Genomic DNA, 17,893 nt, shown 5'->3' with positions numbered 1-17,893 from the left:
CACTCAAGGCCGTGTGTTGCAGTCTGTTTGAGGGTTCCAACAATAAACGAATGGTAGCATATGATTTGGTACTTCAAGTAGAAAATGGTATTTCATTTACAAATGGAAAATATGTTAATATTAAGCTACACAATCTTTTTGCACTTTCTATCTGTATATAACACGAGTAGATAAACTAAGATGCTAAAGACATCAATAAGACCTTTACCTGTAACCGTACTTCCAAAAGCGGCTTCCCCCAGAGGGAGAAACCCTAATTTGTCCTAGCTGCATGCAGTTTTCAGTAAGTATATTAGAATCAGTTGACTTTCGCTGGATACAAGAATTCTTCGTACGGTCCTGACAATGGTTTCAAGTACTTATCTGCTCGTATCTCTGTCAATTTTCGGGTCCCAGCAGCTAAAACATGTTTACTTTGACGTCTGACCGATTTTACGACCTCGTGGCTAATTTTCGGGTCCCGGCAGCTAAAACATGTTTACTTTGACGTCTGACCGATTTTACGACCTCGTGGCCCCGACTATAAGTATATTTCTTTCTTCTCTTCCAGGTTTCACAACGGACCAGTGCCCCTCAGCCTAGCGATACGAAAAAGCATGGCGAGGGACCCCGTGGCTCCCGTTCTATGGAAACCACATCTAGCAGCCTTGGACAGAAGGGTGCGCGTGGTCCTTCAAGCGATCAGAGACTGCGTGAATCGCGAGGATTCGAGTCAAGTGGTGCACGAGAAAACCGAAGACACAGCATCCTAGCCCCTTCGTAGTGGCCGCTTAGTGAAACGAACGTTCAGAGTGCTGATAGAGAAAAAACGAAACTGACACTGTTCACTGTAAAAATAAACGTGTAAAAAGGCGTGTGTAAAATATGAAAGAGTCAACGACGAGTGGGTTTGAATGTCGATAGAATGGAACAATGGTATATATTTTATGGTTCTAGGGGAATTTTTATTTGTTTCTTCTTCCTCTTTTGGAAATATCTTTTATTCGTTGTTTATTCGAACGAGGATCGATAAACTCGATCTCTGGTTTCGTTAGATTTTCACCAAATTGTTACCTGTTTTGTTCTTTTTCTTGTCAAGCAGGATATTCTCCTTCTATGCTTTATTTTTACTACTTAGACTTGTACAAAAGAGAGGCCTGTACATAGTGTATGTATCATACGAAAACGGCACACGAAGGAAAAGAGGTTTTTAACAATCAGACGTTCGGGAGAAACCGCGCCCTGCTTTTTGTGTATATAAAAATCGTAAGAAAAAAGAAACAGAGCAAAGGAACGTCGCTTTTCAGGGCCAGAACATTTTCGAAATGACGTTTCGTCGTGAAAGAGAAACGAGGAGAAACAGCGAGGCGTGTTGCTGTATCGACTGATTCCCTCCGAAGAAGGATCCATAGATCGTTCCTCGACGATGAAACTTATCGAAAGCTCGCGATTTATCGCGCGAGCAGATCGTTTTCCCGGCGAGACGAGCGATTTTCTCAGCCACAGTTCCTCGCGATAACACGATCCACTTATTGCTCGACGATCTAGCGTCAGATTTTTTTACGAGAATCCACTTTTCACCGGCGAATAATATCGCCACTGCGTGTGGACGAGCATCGTGCGTGTGCGTGCGAGGTGTCTTTTTTGTAAAGTGTGTGCTTTTCATACGCATGTAAAGAGTACCTCTGTGAACATTTTTTCAAAATGCACCCGGTAACTCGTAAATGTCTTTTTTTTTTTCTTTTTGTCTGGGCAATGAGGAGAATGAAGAACTCTGTTAAAGAATTTTTTTCGTGTACTTCAAAACCCTCTCCTTTTTTAATTTCATTTTTGTTTCTATTTTTCAGACTAGCGAGACTAGAATTTTCTTAATGTCGTTAATTTCTGTTACGGTAGAGCTACTCGTGAGACTTTATTTTTCTTCCCAGCCATTTACCTCCGACATAGTGAGGTAAATATAAAAGAAAGAACCGATCGGAACTAATTTCGCTCAATTTAATATTGTAATTTCTTGGGCTGTTACGAAACTTTTGTCCAGAACCCTCAAATATCGCGTTGAACTTTCCTGGCTTAATAACATTACCGGTCAAACTTCGCCTCGTTTTTCTTCCAGTTTTCAGTCAAAGGTAAGTACACGGAAGCGGGGAATTCTGAACGAGGGAATTTTATGCGATTAAATACTTCATTTCTCATGCTTTGCAGCGCCAAACTCTCGGTTGTGAAGTGAATTTCCAACTTGGTAGAAAAAAAAAAGGAAACAGTCGAAGCAAAGGAAAGGAAGAATTGTTGGTTAACTCGATCCGAGTAGCAGATTTTCAGAATAATTCACGCGTGGATTAAAGTGTGTTGCCAATATTCCGGTGTTCGACGAATGGAAAAACAGAGGAGAGAAAGAGTTGTGAAACAAAGGAACACGATGGAGAAAAGGAGGAAATTTTTCGCGGAGTTTCATTAAGCAGGAAAGTTGAAAGATTCAGCAGGTCCTTTAATTACGTCGCGCGCCAGAATTTAAAAGTTTCCAAACTACTATTCGCGGCTGCTTTTCATTATAACCATCGTTCCCTGGGAGCGTTTTGTTTTCGAGCTGCGCCAGGATTCGATCCATCTTCGAATCTCTCCTGCGTGTCTCCCGTCGTAGAATTGTTCAAACAGTTTTTAACTTGTTTCAATCTTGAAAAAGATTCGTCGACAATGTGTCGTTCTTGGAATAATCGACGTGGAATTTGTAAAATAATTGTCACTCGTTGGAGTACCGGAGAATTCAGGTTCCCTTGGGAATTTTTGAACGCGAAGGTACGGTGAAATAGTAAAAAATGTCGAATTAATAGATTAATCGTGGAGAAGCTGGATTTCCCTGGTATTTCTCGCAAGATCGTCGGATACACGCGCCGACTCTCGTGTGTAAAGTTCTACGAAACTGGCGTTTTATCCGCGACGTTGGTACCCTTATTCCACAGTCGGAACTTCCCTTCCCATGAGAAACTTTTCGTCTTCACGTGGAAAGGTAAACGGGGAATTTTCGCGGAAGATCAATAAGACCGCGCGAACGGGACGCTGTTCGCTCGAAACTTTCCATTTCCAGCGCCAACTGTGCATTTAATCACGGTATACTTACGCGAACGAATTATTAGATACTCGCCTAGGAAATTCTGTTTCCTTCAATCTCTCGGTTGCTCGTTAATTTTCAGCGAAACTTCAACTTTGAACAAAAAGAAAAATGAAATATAGAATTTGCCGGAGGAATTGCTTAGAATTTCGCGACGGCGAGAGATGGTTAAAAAGAGTCGAGCAATTGTGAAAGTTACAGGTGAATATGTTAATTGGTAACGATAATAACGTGATATATTGACGATCGAAATTGCAGAATCGGTGTTATAATAATTTCGACAGAGTCTGTCACACGTATAATAGAATCTCTGTGATTATTAATGAACTACAATTACTGTTCCAATTAATTTACAGGTATAATAGGTGAATACTGTCAACTGTGATGCTTCACTCGATCCTGCGCTCAATTCTACGCGCAGATCTACGCGTGTCTGAATAAATAACGACGATATTCTGGAAAGAAAATAATTCGGAAGAAGAGCGTGAACAATGGAATTACAATGGAAAAACAATCGTCTGTGTGGCAAGAGAGAGAGAGAGAGAGAGAGGGAGAGAGGCCCGCCGTGGGAACTGGAGATTCCAATCAATCTTGATAGTCGTCTTAGGCGGCTTTAGCAAATGGTTCCTGTAACCGACAGGAGCGTAACACGATCTGAATCCCCCTTTGCAAGATGTGGAACCAGTTGCTGCCGACACAGGGGAGGGTTGGCAAGGATATATCCTGTTAATTACGCAATCTCGGCTTTGCCTATGACGTTAGACGTCCTGGCCAGGATGTCTGTTTCCTGACATCTGAAATTTCTCATGCAGACGAATGTAGAAACGGTGGCTTGATTCCACGCCACTCGTCGTTCCGATGTGCCTGTACAGAGAAACGGCTAAACAAACGAGTCCTTCTTTTACATTCTTTTCTTTTTTATGTTAGGTGATACCTGGTGAGTTATAGTTTAGCGGTGATTTTTAGTTTTCTTGAATGGTTTCTCTGGTTACTGGAATTGGAGAGTTTCGTGCACTTTTATTTTCACTCGAGGGAAATGGAGAGTCGTTGTAATTATGATTTCGAGATTTAGGAGATTGAAGGAATAATGGGTTTGAGAAGTGAATAAAAATTCTATTATTGTGGGATCAATTCGTCGGGGAAAAAAGTATACACTGTCGCATGGCAAGTTCCGAGCCTCGGCGCGCTACCCTCAACTGCCTTTTTTCGGGGCTCGCGTGCCTCTTCTACTTTTCGCTCACGCTCGCACTCACGCGTGTCGGACTCGATCGCCGGCGGATCAGTCACCACAGTATGCTTCAGAAGTGAGTAAAAATTCGCTAAATATTGGCAAAAATGCATAATATGCTTGAAAATTGAACGAAACTTCGCTAAAAGTTGGCGAAAATGTAAATAGCACGCAGTACGCTTGAAAATTGAAAAAGAAATGACAGAAAGATCCCGAAATAAGGTGAAAGGAGGCCATCCGAAAAATCTAGGAAGAAACGTGCGATTATTTCGAAGGCGAGCAAATAGATACGGCCGAATTTTTGAACCGAGTACCACGGCAGTTAATGACGGCGCTTTGTTCCGTCGGAAGTAATTATTTGCAAGGCGTGGTTGTATCGCCAGAATCCCACTGGAGATGAAAGTTTCCGAAAGGCCAACGAGATAGAGAGAAAGATCCTCCTCGATTTTCCGAAAGTTTTCAACGCCCAGTGTCGCGTAGAAATTCGCCAACTTTCAAACCGGAAGTGAAACCCTTCGAAACAAGTCACCGTGACTTTCGCAAAATGATCTGGTGTATGTGTTTACTTCGTACAATGTAATACAAGATCATGCGAGCTGATATCTTCGAAACTTCGTGTCTGCTCGATGCTCGACCAAATCTACTTAACGCTTCCTCCTCTTGTTCCCATTGATCAGGCATAGAAATGAGATCTTCCCGATTTTTGAGTGCAATAATTGTACCCAAATAATTATTAAAGTTTTATTTAAAAAGAAAAAGCTGAAATAATTTCCATTGTTCTCGACGACCTTTTGCCATTTTTCTGCCAGCTTGCGAATATCATAGAAACTCGGTGCCTTTGGATCAATTATGCGAATCCAGTCGAAAAGAATTCATTTCTACGTTTTAACGCTTCTCGAGCGAAATTTCGGAAACGTTTCTCACTCTCTCGGAAGTTCAATCAGAGAAAGAGTAATATTTTGATTTGGAGAGGGGACGAAAGTTCGTTGGGAGTATCGTCGAGCGAGATAATTGCGAGTGGCATATTTTGAAGATTTCAAAGGAGTCTGAGATCGTCAACAGGATTTGTTTACCAGCCCGAGCTTTCCGTTGCTGTCTGGTGGAAAAGTTTCCGGTGTCTTTTGTTCGAAAATCGCCGGATAATTCGGTGTATTTTCGTGGCATGACGAGCTGAAATTGGCGGATCAATCGATCAGCGGAGAGAAAAAGCTGTGAATTTTCCAACAGGAGACAACACGCTCACAAAGCCGCAGAGAATATTTTCTCGAGGTTTTCCCGTTGGACAACTTTCAATGGAAATTCCCCTATCGAAATCTTCTCGGTTGAACAAACTAAACGCTCGAATTTCTAAATGCACAGATAACTTCGTCCATCGATTATTTATTTTTCTTTCTTTCCTCGCAGGCAAAATGATTCGAAGTTTCGATGTTTTCACGTTGAATATTCGAAGAGAGAAAGTTGTGTCGAGAGAAGATCTACAACTGTGCATGGTCGAATGGTGTTGTTGACTGCTGGACCATCTCGAGCGGATTCGCTGCTAGACTTTCCTCTTCCCTTTGGCCAAGCAGAAATTTATATCACCGCGAGGGGAGAGAAGCGAAAGAGAAGACAGCGAAAAGTTGCGGGACCAACGTTTCTTTTCCGCTGGAAGAAGAAAGTTGAGAACGTCGTCGAAGATCACAAAGGGACGAGGCGTTCAGGGTTGATTTATCGGGGAGAGACGAAAAACTCACGGTCGAATGCGCCCTGATAAACATTATCCACGTTTCTCTTCTGCTTCCTCTTTCGTTCGTGCTTCCAGTCTCTCCCTCGTTCAATTTTTAATCCCACCGAAATTTCCACCGTTTTCTCCTCTCGAGTGAGAAACGACAGTCCGAAGATACGATTTAGGCTCGCTGGAGGGAACGTTGTCTCGTTAATTGCCTGGCGATCGAAGGACAGGACCAACAGGATGAAAATTTCAAAGGAGAAGAAGAACGTTCGTCTTTTAATTTTTCACACGATTGCTTTGTCGGAATCAACGGTGAAATGTATAGTTGGGGCCACGGTATAGCGAGGTCGTAAATTAAACTCTCAAGAATCGGCACCGATTGATGTTGCGGCACTCAAGGCCGTGTGTTGCAGTCTGTTTGAGGGTTCCAACAATAAACGAATGGTAGCATATGATTTGGTACTTCAAGTAGAAAATGGTATTTCATTTACAAATGGAAACTTTCTATCTGTATATAACACGAGTAGATAAACTAAGATGCTAAAGACATCAATAAGACCTTTACCTGTAACCGTATTTCCAAAAGCGGCTTCGCCCAGAGGGAGAAACCCCAATTTGTCCTAGCTGCATGCAGTTTTCAGTAAGTATATTAGAATCAGTTGACTTTCGCTGGATACAAGAATTCTTCGTACGGTCCTGACAATGGTTTCAAGTACTTATCTGCTCGTATTTCTGTCAATTTCGGGGTCCCAGCAGCTAAAACATGTTTACTTTGACGCCTAACCGATTTTACGACCTCGCTATATCGTGGCCCCGACTATACGCTTGGAATTGTGTTATTTTCACGTTTCTATTTCAGCGTTGAAGATGATTCTCGTGTCAGGATAAAGCATCCGTTAAAGTTGAGACAGGCGGTGATTTCTGGTCGACAAATCTTCCGATGGACGATGTATTATTTCGTTGGCCGGTTATAAATATACGTACACCGAGGGCTCTCGAGTTTCGTATTATGCATCGTATCGTGTTATAACCGAGTGTCGCTAAGGACACGCTTTTAGTTTCCACTCCAACCACGTGAAACCTGTTTCTCTCTATCCTCCCTTGGGTATCTTTGAACGTTGCATTTAAAGAGATTCGAATAATGCATCGAACGGTGTTTTTGGCAAAAGGCAAAAATTCTTACATCGAGTCCGACTCGACACAGGACTGCAAATTAACACTTTGCTGTCGGGAGACTAGTTTTCTAGACCGAAGCATACTGACCTTCGACAGAGGGAGACTTGTCAGGACGAGTAAAGGGTCAAATCTCCGAAACACAGTCTATCTAAATTTCCCACCGAAAATCTCCTCTCAGATTGCTTCTCCGAAATTCTCCCGCTTTCGGAAATTCCAAGAGCTTCCACCATGCCTCGTTCGTCCCTTCGATATCGTTTCCCTCGATCTATCGCATAACTTACCATCGGTCACGGTTCCTTTTCGGCGTGGAAGAGCATCCGGAGGAGCGTCGAAGCGATGATCATTTAAGGAAGCGGGTATATTCAGTGGATTCTCGGGATTATAAGGGAACCGTGCAATGGCACGCGACGTTTCGAAGGTGCAGTTTTCCACGGGAACGTCGAACGTTTCGACGGGATGCATTTTAATGCGCCGTTTGCATAATCGCGGGGATTTCGCTGAAGAGACGGCGGGTAAGTGTTTCTTCTCCGGCGGCCGGGTTTGTCCTTTAAATGGACGCATTCTCGTGTTAAGCACCCCACGGAACCTGCGTCCCGGTATAGTTGTACCGAGATTGTCGCATTTTCAACGGGTTTTCCAGCGGCGAACTTACCGGAAGGTGTAAGAATGCTCTCGGTAAGAGAATAGAGAAAGGTGTCGTTTAGTTGAGAAACGAGTATAAAGTTCGTTTAACAGTTGTTGCTTTAATCGTGACGGTGGATCGGGAATTAGTTCGTTCGACAGTGCTTCGTTGGTTAAAGGAACATTGGGCTTTTTAACGTTTTGCAATGTTTGTTGTTTAGTCGTAAAATAGGGCAAACCTAAGTCCTGTAGCCGGATTTATGGCTTCACAAGTGGTTACAAGTGGCCTCCGACACTCGGTCGCTAGGACTCGAGAGGCCATGGAGTCTCGAAGAGTTCAAGGGACAAGTGGGCCAACCTAAGTCCTGTAGCCGGATTTATGGCTTCACAAGTGGTTACAAGTGGCCTCCGACACTCGGTCGCTAGAACTCGAGAGGCCATGGAGTCTCGAAGAGTTCAAGGGACAAGTAGGCCTCGATATTTCGTGACTAGGCCCACTTTACGCGAGAAAGTCCCGACTTCGCGGAGACTCCGCAGGATTCCCAAACGTTCCTTCGGTCGTTGTGCATCCCTTCCCTGAAATAGCGCGTTTTGGGTGCAACGGGAAGGGGTGTCGGTGCATCGGAGAATCGTTTTGGAAATCACCAATCAGGGTGACTCGGCCACGAAAGCTCATCAAGAGACCAGTATCGAATTCTCATCAATGAGAATAGGTGTAGCCGTATTAATAAACCGAGAAAACCAAGGTGAATCGACGTGAATTTTGTCGAAACCCTTTCCCACGTCAAGTTGCCGTCGGGAGAAGCTTTGCAACTAAACATGCTGGAAGGAACTTCCTTCTTTCCGACGACACGAAATTCTAGGCGTTCTTTTCAGCTATAACTGGGATATTTGTTGAAAAGCAAAAAGATGATAATGTTTCAAATCTGACTTTTTAAGTGCTCAGATTTGATACAATTGCTTTGATTGTTAAAGGAATTAATATATTAAGGTCGTTTCGTGAAATTACGACCATGTTATTGCTAGATTTATCAGTCAGTTAGATATAACAAAAATTAATCTAACGCCTTACTAGGAAGTATATATTACTTTTGTGTACGTTTACCACCTCTGTTTAGTAAAGATCTAAATGTTTATGATACGTGACAAAAGGCCCTTAGGTCCCAAGCGGGGTCGTAGACAATATTAGGGCGTTGCGTAGGAGCATTCTCAGTCCGTAGACAGTGCTCTTGCTAGTGTCGTCGATTCACTTTAGACGGTGGATTTTAGGAATTATCTTTATTTGTTGATAAGTTTTCTTTACACTGTTGGTTTTGCGGATATAAATTGTACGGTCTAAACTTCCTTGTTATGCAATGCTGACTGCCCTTCGTCCTTTTTCTGTAATTCCTTAACTCTAACAGTCTATTGTGAAATTAGTTGTTTCCAGTTTGTTCAGATGACCGAAGTTTTTGGGCACATTGTTGGATCGAACGGACGTGCGTTTGCTGAAGAGAAAGTTGGTACGTTTGTGAATTGTTTCATATATCTTTTCTGAAATATTAACTCTCCCGATATGCAGCTTGTTTAAGGAAATTGATGCTTTTGTAGTATTTACATTAGCTAACAGTGTTTTCTTTCTGTTACAGATAAACTGTGATTGAAGCTGCGGAACAATTCTTTAACGGAGGTACCTCAGATTGGCTGATTTTTGGAAATGACGTCAAATTTGACACGAGAAGATCAACAGACGACGACTAGCCTACCCGGGAAGCCATTTTTCCGCAATTTCTGAAGTTTTCGCTGGAATCCGAGGACTTTTGCGACATACACGGGCTCCCGGTGCTTTGCGAACTTAGTTTATTTAATTTTAGAATGGAGCATTGTTTAAGGAACGAGTGAAATGGATGTGGTGTTTAAGGGAGAAATAGATAGACTGGTAGTATGCTGTAAAACAATACTGGTATATTGTAACTTCTGGAAAATACACGTTGTACAGTTATCTTACGATAAATAATTGCATTTCTTCGTTTCTACTCAAGTTGAAATCCTTTCCTTTACTCCTGTGATGGCCTTGTACCCTCTATTTTTAAATGAAACAAATCTAAATTGTTATTTAACGAGAAACGCTAATTATTCATAGATCGAAGTACTTGCAAATAAAACAGAAGCTTTAATACAATCGATACGTTAATAAATTAGTAAACAAAGCTGCTATTTCCGCTTCGTATTTCGGACTTGGAGAATTTTGGCATGTCTGAGAAGCGATTGACTTGAACTACTGGCCACCTCCGAAAATTTCCGAGCGTCCGAGAAATGGCCGACCTGCACTACTGGCGAATCGCGAAAATTTTCGAGAGTCCGAGAAATGGTTGACCTGCACCACTGGCTTGAACAAATTTCGACGTCTGACTTATGGTTGACCCGCAGGAAATCTCGGAAAATTTTTAAATTTCTCGGATTCGCGAGAATTGCACATTGTTGCAAAACGCGTTATCGCGTTTGCAACTTTGTTGCCGCGAACCGTTCCCGAAAATTGCACATTGTTGCACGACGCCCCGTTTTGCAACATTGTGCATTTCTCGAGAACGACTCGCGGCAACAAAGTTGCAAACCCGAAAACCCACGGTCGCAACATTGTGCCTTTTTCGAGAGTCGCGCGCGCGACACAAAGTTGCAAAAAGGGGAGATCGCGCTTGCAACTTTGTTGCCGCGAATCGTTCTCGAAAAATGCACAATGTTGCAAAACGGGGGCGTCGTGCAACAATGTGCAATTTTCGAGAACGGCTCGCGGCAACAAAGTTGCAAACGCGATAACGCGTTTTGCAACATTGTGCATTTTTCGCGAATCCGACAAATTTCAAGATTTCCTAACTCTGCCCGAACTTAGTGTACTTCATTTTTTAATGGCGTATTATTTAAACAATAAGTGTTTCGCAAAAGGAAGTGGATTTGGTGTGTAAGGGAGAAATAAATAGACGGTAAAATGCTGTTAATGTAACACTGGTGTATTGTAACCTTTTGTAAAATACATTTCATACACTTATCTTACAATAAATAATTGATTTTTCCTTAAGTAATTGCGTTTCTTGATGTTTCCCGATGTTCCTGTCCTTTCCTTGATTGCTGTGGTTGCTTCAAAGTTCCATCTGTAGTGCACACAAAAGGAACATTAATTTTTCAATATTCAATAGAAGTTATAAACAATTATTAACTAATCTACTGCATGCAATTGTTAAATAAACGTGAAACTAAGAAAATTAAGCTGTTTTGTTAAGTTAAATCATGCAATGAATCTATTTAACGCATCCAATAATTATAAACTACCGTCTAAATTGTTATTTAACTGGAAACACTAATTATTCTACAATGAAGGTATTTAAAAGTGAACCAGAAACTTTATCTTACTATCTACGTTACTAGTAATGTTGAAGCAATGAAAAATTTATTATAAATATCAATTTTAAACTACTTAATAATACGAAGAATTTCTGTGTTAAAAATCAACTAACCTGTTAATACTTCATTCCTGACGATTTTCTCAATGTTACATGAGTAAAACAAGGAACGGAGTAAGAATAGATAAGGATAGCAACAGTACCGTGTGTTAGACAAGGAAACGAATAGCGGTAGACAAGGATAGCATTAGGGTAATGAGTTAGACAAGGAGAGGTATAGGGTTAGACAAGGACAGAAAAAAGTGGGGGGCCGAGACTAACCCCATCTCGCGTTTGGCTTCCCGAACTAACGACTCGTTAATAGGATAACAGAATATAAACAGAGGTATTAGACAAGGAAAGTACTACTGTGCGACAAGGACAAAGAGAGAACGCTTCCTATTGGCTGGCGGGCACCCAAGCTCGACTAACCACAGGCTAAACCAAGTCCGTCGGGGAAAAATCATTAATAACTCATTAATCAAGATGATTCTGTGAACTTTTAGAATTAAAGAATACAGAGGGGACCTTCAGCAACTTTCACATATACTTTTCAGTTCTCTAGACCCTTTCGATAATTAGTTATTAATCATTTTAGTACGCAAAGTCGGGAACGATACAGCATACCGTCAAGTATCTTTCCGGTTTTTCAATAATTTCATAGCTTTCCGCTAAATTCTCATGCAAATAACTGCATGCGTTTGAAAAGCAGTTCCCTTAGCTACATTCTTTTATAAGTTTTATTAACATATTCCGTTTAGTTTATGAGTTATTAAAAATTATATGAGAGCGTCTTCTGTTCATCGTACTCATATATAGTCAACTGTTCTAAACAATGGCTAATATCAATTAAACCGCACGACTTAGAGCTACAAAAATTATTGTAGAATATAGACAAAGGTTCATTCTACATTCTTCACGCCTTAAAGTGCATAATCAGTTACGCATATCGACAGAAATAACGAAAATGTGTTACACTTGAATACGACGCCTGCAACACTCACCCAAAGAATACTCAGTATCTCCTAAACTAAACGGAATATATTAATAAAAATAAGAGAAGAATGTAGGTAAAGGAGTTGCCTTTCAGATACATATAATTAATTGCACGAGAATTTAGCGGAAAGCTATGAAACTATTGAAAAACCGTAAACGTATTACATCCGTTTAAATACGTCGCATTCAAGCGTAACACATTTTCGTTATTTTAATAGAAACACGTGATAAATTATGCACTTTTAAGCATGCAGAATGTAGAATGAACCTTTGTCTATATTCTGCAATTGGTTTGGTAGCTCTAAGTGGTGTGGTTTAATTGATATTAGCAATTGTTGATAACAGTTCACTATATACGACTGCGATGAATAGGAGACGCTACCCTTTAATGTTTAATAACTCATAAACTAAACGGAATATGTTAATAAAACTTATAAAAGAATTTAGCTAAGGGAACTGCTTTTCAAACGCATGTAGTTATTTGTATGGGAATTTAGTAAAAAGCTATGAAATTATTGAAAAACCGGAAAGATACTTCACGGTATGCGGTATCGTTCCTGACTTCGCGTACTAAAATGATTAATAACTAATTATCGAAAGGGTCTAGAGAACTGAAAAGTATATGTGAAAGTTGCTGAAGGTCCACTCTTCATTCTTCAACTCTAAAAGTTCACAAAATCATCGTAATTAATGAGTTATTAATGATTTTTCCCCGATGGACTTGGTTTAGCCTGTGGTTGGTCGAGCTTGGGTGACCACCAGCCAATAGGAAACATTTTCGCTCTGTCCTTGTCGCACAGTAGTGCTTTCCTTGTCTAATAACTCTGTTTATATTCTGTTATCCTATTAACAAGTCGTTACTTCGCGAAGCCAAACGCGAGATGGCGTTAGTTTCGTCCACCCACTTTTTCTCTATCCTTGTCTAACCTTATACCTCTCCTTGTCTATCTCATTACTCTAATGCTATCCTTGTCTAACACACAGTACTGTTTCTATCCTTGTGTACCGCTATTCCTTTCCTTGTCTAACACACGGTACTGTTGCTCTCCCTATCTATCCCTATTCCTTTCCTTGTCTAATTCGTTTCTAGAGTTGTATCCTTGCTCCCTTTTTCCTTTTCTTTTTTATCCTAATGTACACATAACAAAAGAACCAATAAAATTTAAAATAACTTCACTTTAAGACAAAGCACATATATTTAAGAATTTAAATTAAGACACAATTGTTAGATAATGAAGTAAAAATTTTTATTTACACTTTCATTCTGTAAGGTGATCGATTTATATTCTTTATGTATAAATAAATCTAATGGTATAATTATATACAATTTCGACGTTACTTCGAAAATTTTTCGATTAAAAGGTAAACAGGGAGAGGTAATTAAATTGTTGTTCATATTTTATTTAAATGTTTTTATTGTTACATTTTACAATTATTGATGAAAGTTCCTTGAAATATTAATTACTATATTTGCTCTAAGTGCGAGCTGTTCTTTAACACGAGCCTGGAACTTTTACAATAACACCATTCAAATTAGTGTTACAAGTAAATGTAAATTGAAATTTATCGTTATCGTTTATAGCATAACTAATTAGTATTCAAACAGACCGCCGTATTTTACCTAATGAAATAAAAACTGTATTACACGGTTATAGTTATTTTGTGATTGTTCGATTCGTGGTGAAAGAACTTGGTGAATATTGAATACGTGGTTATAGTACGATGGTTGTCGAAGAGAAAAATAGCGAATCGTTGAAAGAAAATCAAGTAAATGATGACGCGATATCGAAGGAACCGAAGACGTACTCGCTGGAAAGTATCCTTTTCAGAAAATTTTTCGTATATGAATATTGTTCTGTCAGTGCCATATGTCATTTCCTAACCTATGTTTGTCATCCCGTGTGATTTTATATCAAATATACTAGTCATTATGCAAAATCGAATGAAATAATATCCTTCTATGTAAATCTACATACGATAACAACATATTAGGAAATGTCTTTTGGCATCTACGATAATGTTTTTATTTATGTTTACATTATTATTGACATTTCGCACAATGTTAGTACAGCGCAATTAAATATAGTTAATTAACGTCGTTCATTTTTTTTACATTCCCAAGAACCATGCAATTCTATGATCACTTAACAACTGAATAGTCTTGAAAATAATAAAACATGCACAGCAGCAACATGGGTTGAGACATGGTGACTATCAGAGGTACCGTGGTTATTGCTCAAGAAGGCTCAGGCGCCTGAGGAAGGTTTTAAAAGTTCCACAAGGGGACAGGCGTCATTTTAAGAAAAGGGACATAACATCTGCTGTGGTTACCGATGACAAATTTTTACAAGTTCCCTTAGTAATGGCAGAACGTGCTTGGAGCTATGCCATGCAGCTGCGTCAAGAATCTAATACAGAACCAAGGAAAAAGTTTCATTTGATATCCAGGCTAAGAAAAGCTGCTGCATACTCCTTACAGTTACAAGAATTAATAGAGGTGAGAGAAACTTTTTTCCATGTCAAAGAATGTCCACATTTTAATGCAAATATCTTTTTCAGAATGTCAACTGTGATGCAAGAACAAAGCTAGAAGCTCAAGCCTATGTAGCATGGATACACGGATCTTTACATTTTGAATTGCAGCTATGGAAGAAAGCAATGGAGAATTTAAAAAAGGCTCAAGTAGTGTATGGAAAACTGGCATCTGCTCTACAAGAATCTGAGCAAGTGATGTACAACGCTCGCGTCGAAGAGCTTGCTCCTAGCCTTAGATACTGCGCTTACAACATCGGAGATACCACTGCCATAGATGATTTAATGCAAATGAGGGGTCAGCTGAGCGGCGAATTGCTAGCTAGTTTAGACTCGTTGATAGCTCAGACGCGAGAGAAACAGGCGAACGCCGAAGAGGTGACCTGGCGTGGAAAATCTTGTGGCATGGTGCCACCTAGAGCGGCTGGTCTGCTTATTGCCGATTCTAGATTGAATCAAACGTTAGAAAAAGCTGCCACGAATCAAGCTAAGATCGATCTACTGGAGGCGCATCTGATAGATTGCAAGGATGCAATCTCAGTCGTGAGAGATTCTTTCAAGAACGAATTGAAGAGCAAAGACAACGATAAACTGTCCCCTCAGCAGCATTTAATCACATATTTGCAATACATTAGACTGTCTCGTACTTTAGAGAGAAACTTGGCTTTAATAAAAACGGCGGAGGAGTCTGCAAAAGCGAAGCCACAGGATATTGTGCGACTATATGAGGCAGCTCTTCATAATCTTGTAGAAATATCGCAGCTGCAGGACGACGAGGAATTTTTACGCGAGCAGGAAGCTAAGACGAAAAGTTACAGAGCGTTTAGGTGTTACTACATGGCCCAAGCACTGGCTAATCTTCACCGATGGCGTGAAGCCATGGCTTTGTATCAAAGATCCGCACAACATGTGAAAAACGCTATGGAATATGGAAAAGTGCTTCCAGAATCATTAAGAGAAGCTATTCAGAAGTTGGAGACTTCTATCGAAGGTGCCAAGTATGCGGCACACGCGCACAGTGTCTTGGAAGAGGAACAGGAAGAGGAGCCTGGTGTTAATAAATATACGAAAACGAAAAAACCTTTGTACGAACGTCTACACGAGTTCAGAGAAGATCCTGCTCTTCTCACGAAGCAACCGAATGTTTACAAATTGCCACCAACTATGCAGCCTATACCTTGCAAACCACTATTTTTCGATTTGGCCTTTAATATGGTCGAATTCCCTGATTTAACCGAGAAGCTGGGTGACCAAGCTAAGAAAGGCGGCCAAGCTGGTCTTACAGGATTTGTTAAAGGTCTCTGGGGTTGGGCAAACATATAAAACGAGAAAACTAATCTCGAAAGGCACTCTACTCTGTGTATTATCACACGAGGTGCGATAAGGTATTTTAACGGTATTCAATCGCCTCGACGAGAATCAAGTTTTCACTTATAACAACAGCAATATTGAATAAAAGAAATAAAGAAGATATTATTAATATGTGTTGGACTTTTTATTTATATTTAACCCCCTAACTTTCTAGAATATAATTTAATCGTTTATTCACAGCTCGAAACATTAAATGGTAGGCTGTTTTATTGGATGCCGTAATATCTTTCTAAATACTCCTTTCACGGAAAAAAGTTTACGCGCGGAAAAATTTAGATATCGAACAAGGCGAACGGTAGATTACCGCACCACACCAAACTAAATTCAAGATAATCAGAAGACCGTTATTAGACATTTTATATTGAATATAATTATTACGTACGTTCGGTGTATTTATTTTTATATCATAAGAGACGACAAATTTCGTAAAAATATAGAACGAAATAAAAACCGTACAACATTAAGGTAACCAGCTAACCTTAATCGTTAAAAAAATCTTCTCGTGTTATCACAAGTGTTTCAGACCGCTTACTTACATAAAAAGAAAAAAATCATGTCGGAAAATTCGAATGTTACGGATACCGAATTAAAAGAACTGGCTATTTCTCTTTATGAAATAGACGCATTAAAATTTGGGGAATATGTAACAAAAGTTGGTCTGAAAAGTCCAGTGTATTTCGACTTACGAGTGATAATCTCGCATCCAAAAATAATGGTAAATTTATTCAACAATATTTTTATGAATACCAAAGAAATTAATATGATTTTTAACACTTACCTTTATACCTTGTGCAGATTCGCCTGGCTAGAACATTATGGACATTTGCAAAAGACTCTGCAGACATAGCACAGATATGCGGTGTCCCTTATACAGCTTTACCTTTGGCAACTTTGATTTCAGCTGACACAGACATACCCATGTTGATTAAAAGAAAAGAAGCAAAGGCATATGGTACAAAGAAACAGATAGAAGGCAGATTTAAACAAGGAGATCAATGTGTAATCGTTGAAGATGTAGTTACAAGTGGTAGCAGTATTCTAGAAACAGTAAATGTTTTAAGGAGGGAAGGATTGAAAGTGACAAAAGCATTTGTGGTAATTGATAGAGAACAAGGTGGCAGAAAAAATATAGAGAATCATGGAATTAAAATGAAGAGTTTGTATACAGTTACAAAACTCTTAGCATACCTCTTAGAAGCTAACAAAATTACGTTGAAAATTGTAAAAGAGGTGACTGATTATTTGTTAAAATATCAAGTACCTGCTTCTGCAGTTCAAGGTAAAAAAATATTTGGTAAAAAATTAATTACATATTCTATGAGATTAAATAATTTGAATTTTTCGTTTGAAACAGCTTCAGAAAAACGATTGAAGACTACGTTTCACGTTCGTGCAAGCAAAACCAAAAATGCAATTGCCACTAAGTTGTTTAACTTAATGGAAGCAAAACAGTCTACAATATGCTTGGCAGCAGACTTGACTGAAGCCGACGCTATTTTAGAGTTGGCTGATTTAACAGGACCGCATATTGTGATGCTCAAAACTCATGTAGATATAGTGGAAGATTTTAACGATGATTTCATAAAACGTTTAAAACAGCTAGCTGAAAAACATAATTTTCTATTAATGGAGGATAGAAAATTTGCCGATATCGGTAACACAGTAGCTTTACAGTATCAAAAAGGTGTATATAAAATAGCGGAATGGGCAGATGTTGTTACAGTACACGCAGTTACTGGTCAAAGTATTATAGACGG

The 17,893-nt window shown here is 39.8% G+C and overlaps 3 protein-coding genes across 3 annotated transcripts in view; all 3 read left to right on the top strand.

Moving 5' to 3' along the window:
- The window catches only part of LOC108578908 (extracellular serine/threonine protein CG31145), a 67,732-nt gene extending 66,004 nt beyond the window's left edge, over positions 1-1,728 (top strand). The window contains exon 7 of the mRNA XM_017942324.1: positions 551-1,728. Coding sequence (XP_017797813.1) covers positions 551-752 — 202 coding nt within the window. The 3' untranslated portion in view covers positions 753-1,728. The remainder of the gene's footprint in view (positions 1-550) is intronic.
- A 12,184-nt stretch (positions 1,729-13,912) lies between these two features.
- LOC108578849 (signal recognition particle subunit SRP68) lies at positions 13,913-16,203 on the top strand. Its single transcript, XM_017942257.1, has 3 exons — positions 13,913-14,049; positions 14,393-14,730; positions 14,793-16,203. Exons 1-3 carry the CDS (start codon positions 13,956-13,958, stop codon positions 16,086-16,088), a joined length of 1,728 nt encoding a protein of 575 aa, XP_017797746.1. The 5' UTR covers positions 13,913-13,955; the 3' UTR covers positions 16,089-16,203.
- A 486-nt stretch (positions 16,204-16,689) lies between these two features.
- Positions 16,690-17,893, top strand: part of LOC108578883 (uridine 5'-monophosphate synthase) — a 1,629-nt gene continuing 425 nt past the window's right edge. The window contains exons 1-3 of the mRNA XM_017942293.1: positions 16,690-16,851; positions 16,932-17,415; positions 17,491-17,893. Coding sequence (XP_017797782.1) covers positions 16,690-16,851; positions 16,932-17,415; positions 17,491-17,893 — 1,049 coding nt within the window. The remainder of the gene's footprint in view (positions 16,852-16,931; positions 17,416-17,490) is intronic.

Source organism: Habropoda laboriosa, unplaced genomic scaffold (assembly GCF_001263275.1).
Source record: "Habropoda laboriosa isolate 0110345459 unplaced genomic scaffold, ASM126327v1 scaffold62, whole genome shotgun sequence".
Classification (NCBI taxonomy): Eukaryota; Metazoa; Arthropoda; class Insecta; order Hymenoptera; family Apidae; genus Habropoda; species Habropoda laboriosa.
The sequence above is the reverse complement of the archived record's forward strand: the minus strand, read 5'-3'. Positions and strand labels throughout refer to the sequence as shown.

Excerpts from the sequence above, each read along its gene's own strand:
- LOC108578849 (XM_017942257.1), top strand. The coding sequence starts at position 13,956 with ATGGTTGTCGAAGAGAAAAATAGCGAATCGTTGAAAGAAAATCAAGTA. Across the intron at positions 14,050-14,392 it reads GAAGACGTACTCGCTGGAAA|TCTTGAAAATAATAAAACAT; the intron begins GTATCCTTTTCA and ends ACAACTGAATAG. Across the intron at positions 14,731-14,792 it reads AGTTACAAGAATTAATAGAG|AATGTCAACTGTGATGCAAG; the intron begins GTGAGAGAAACT and ends TATCTTTTTCAG.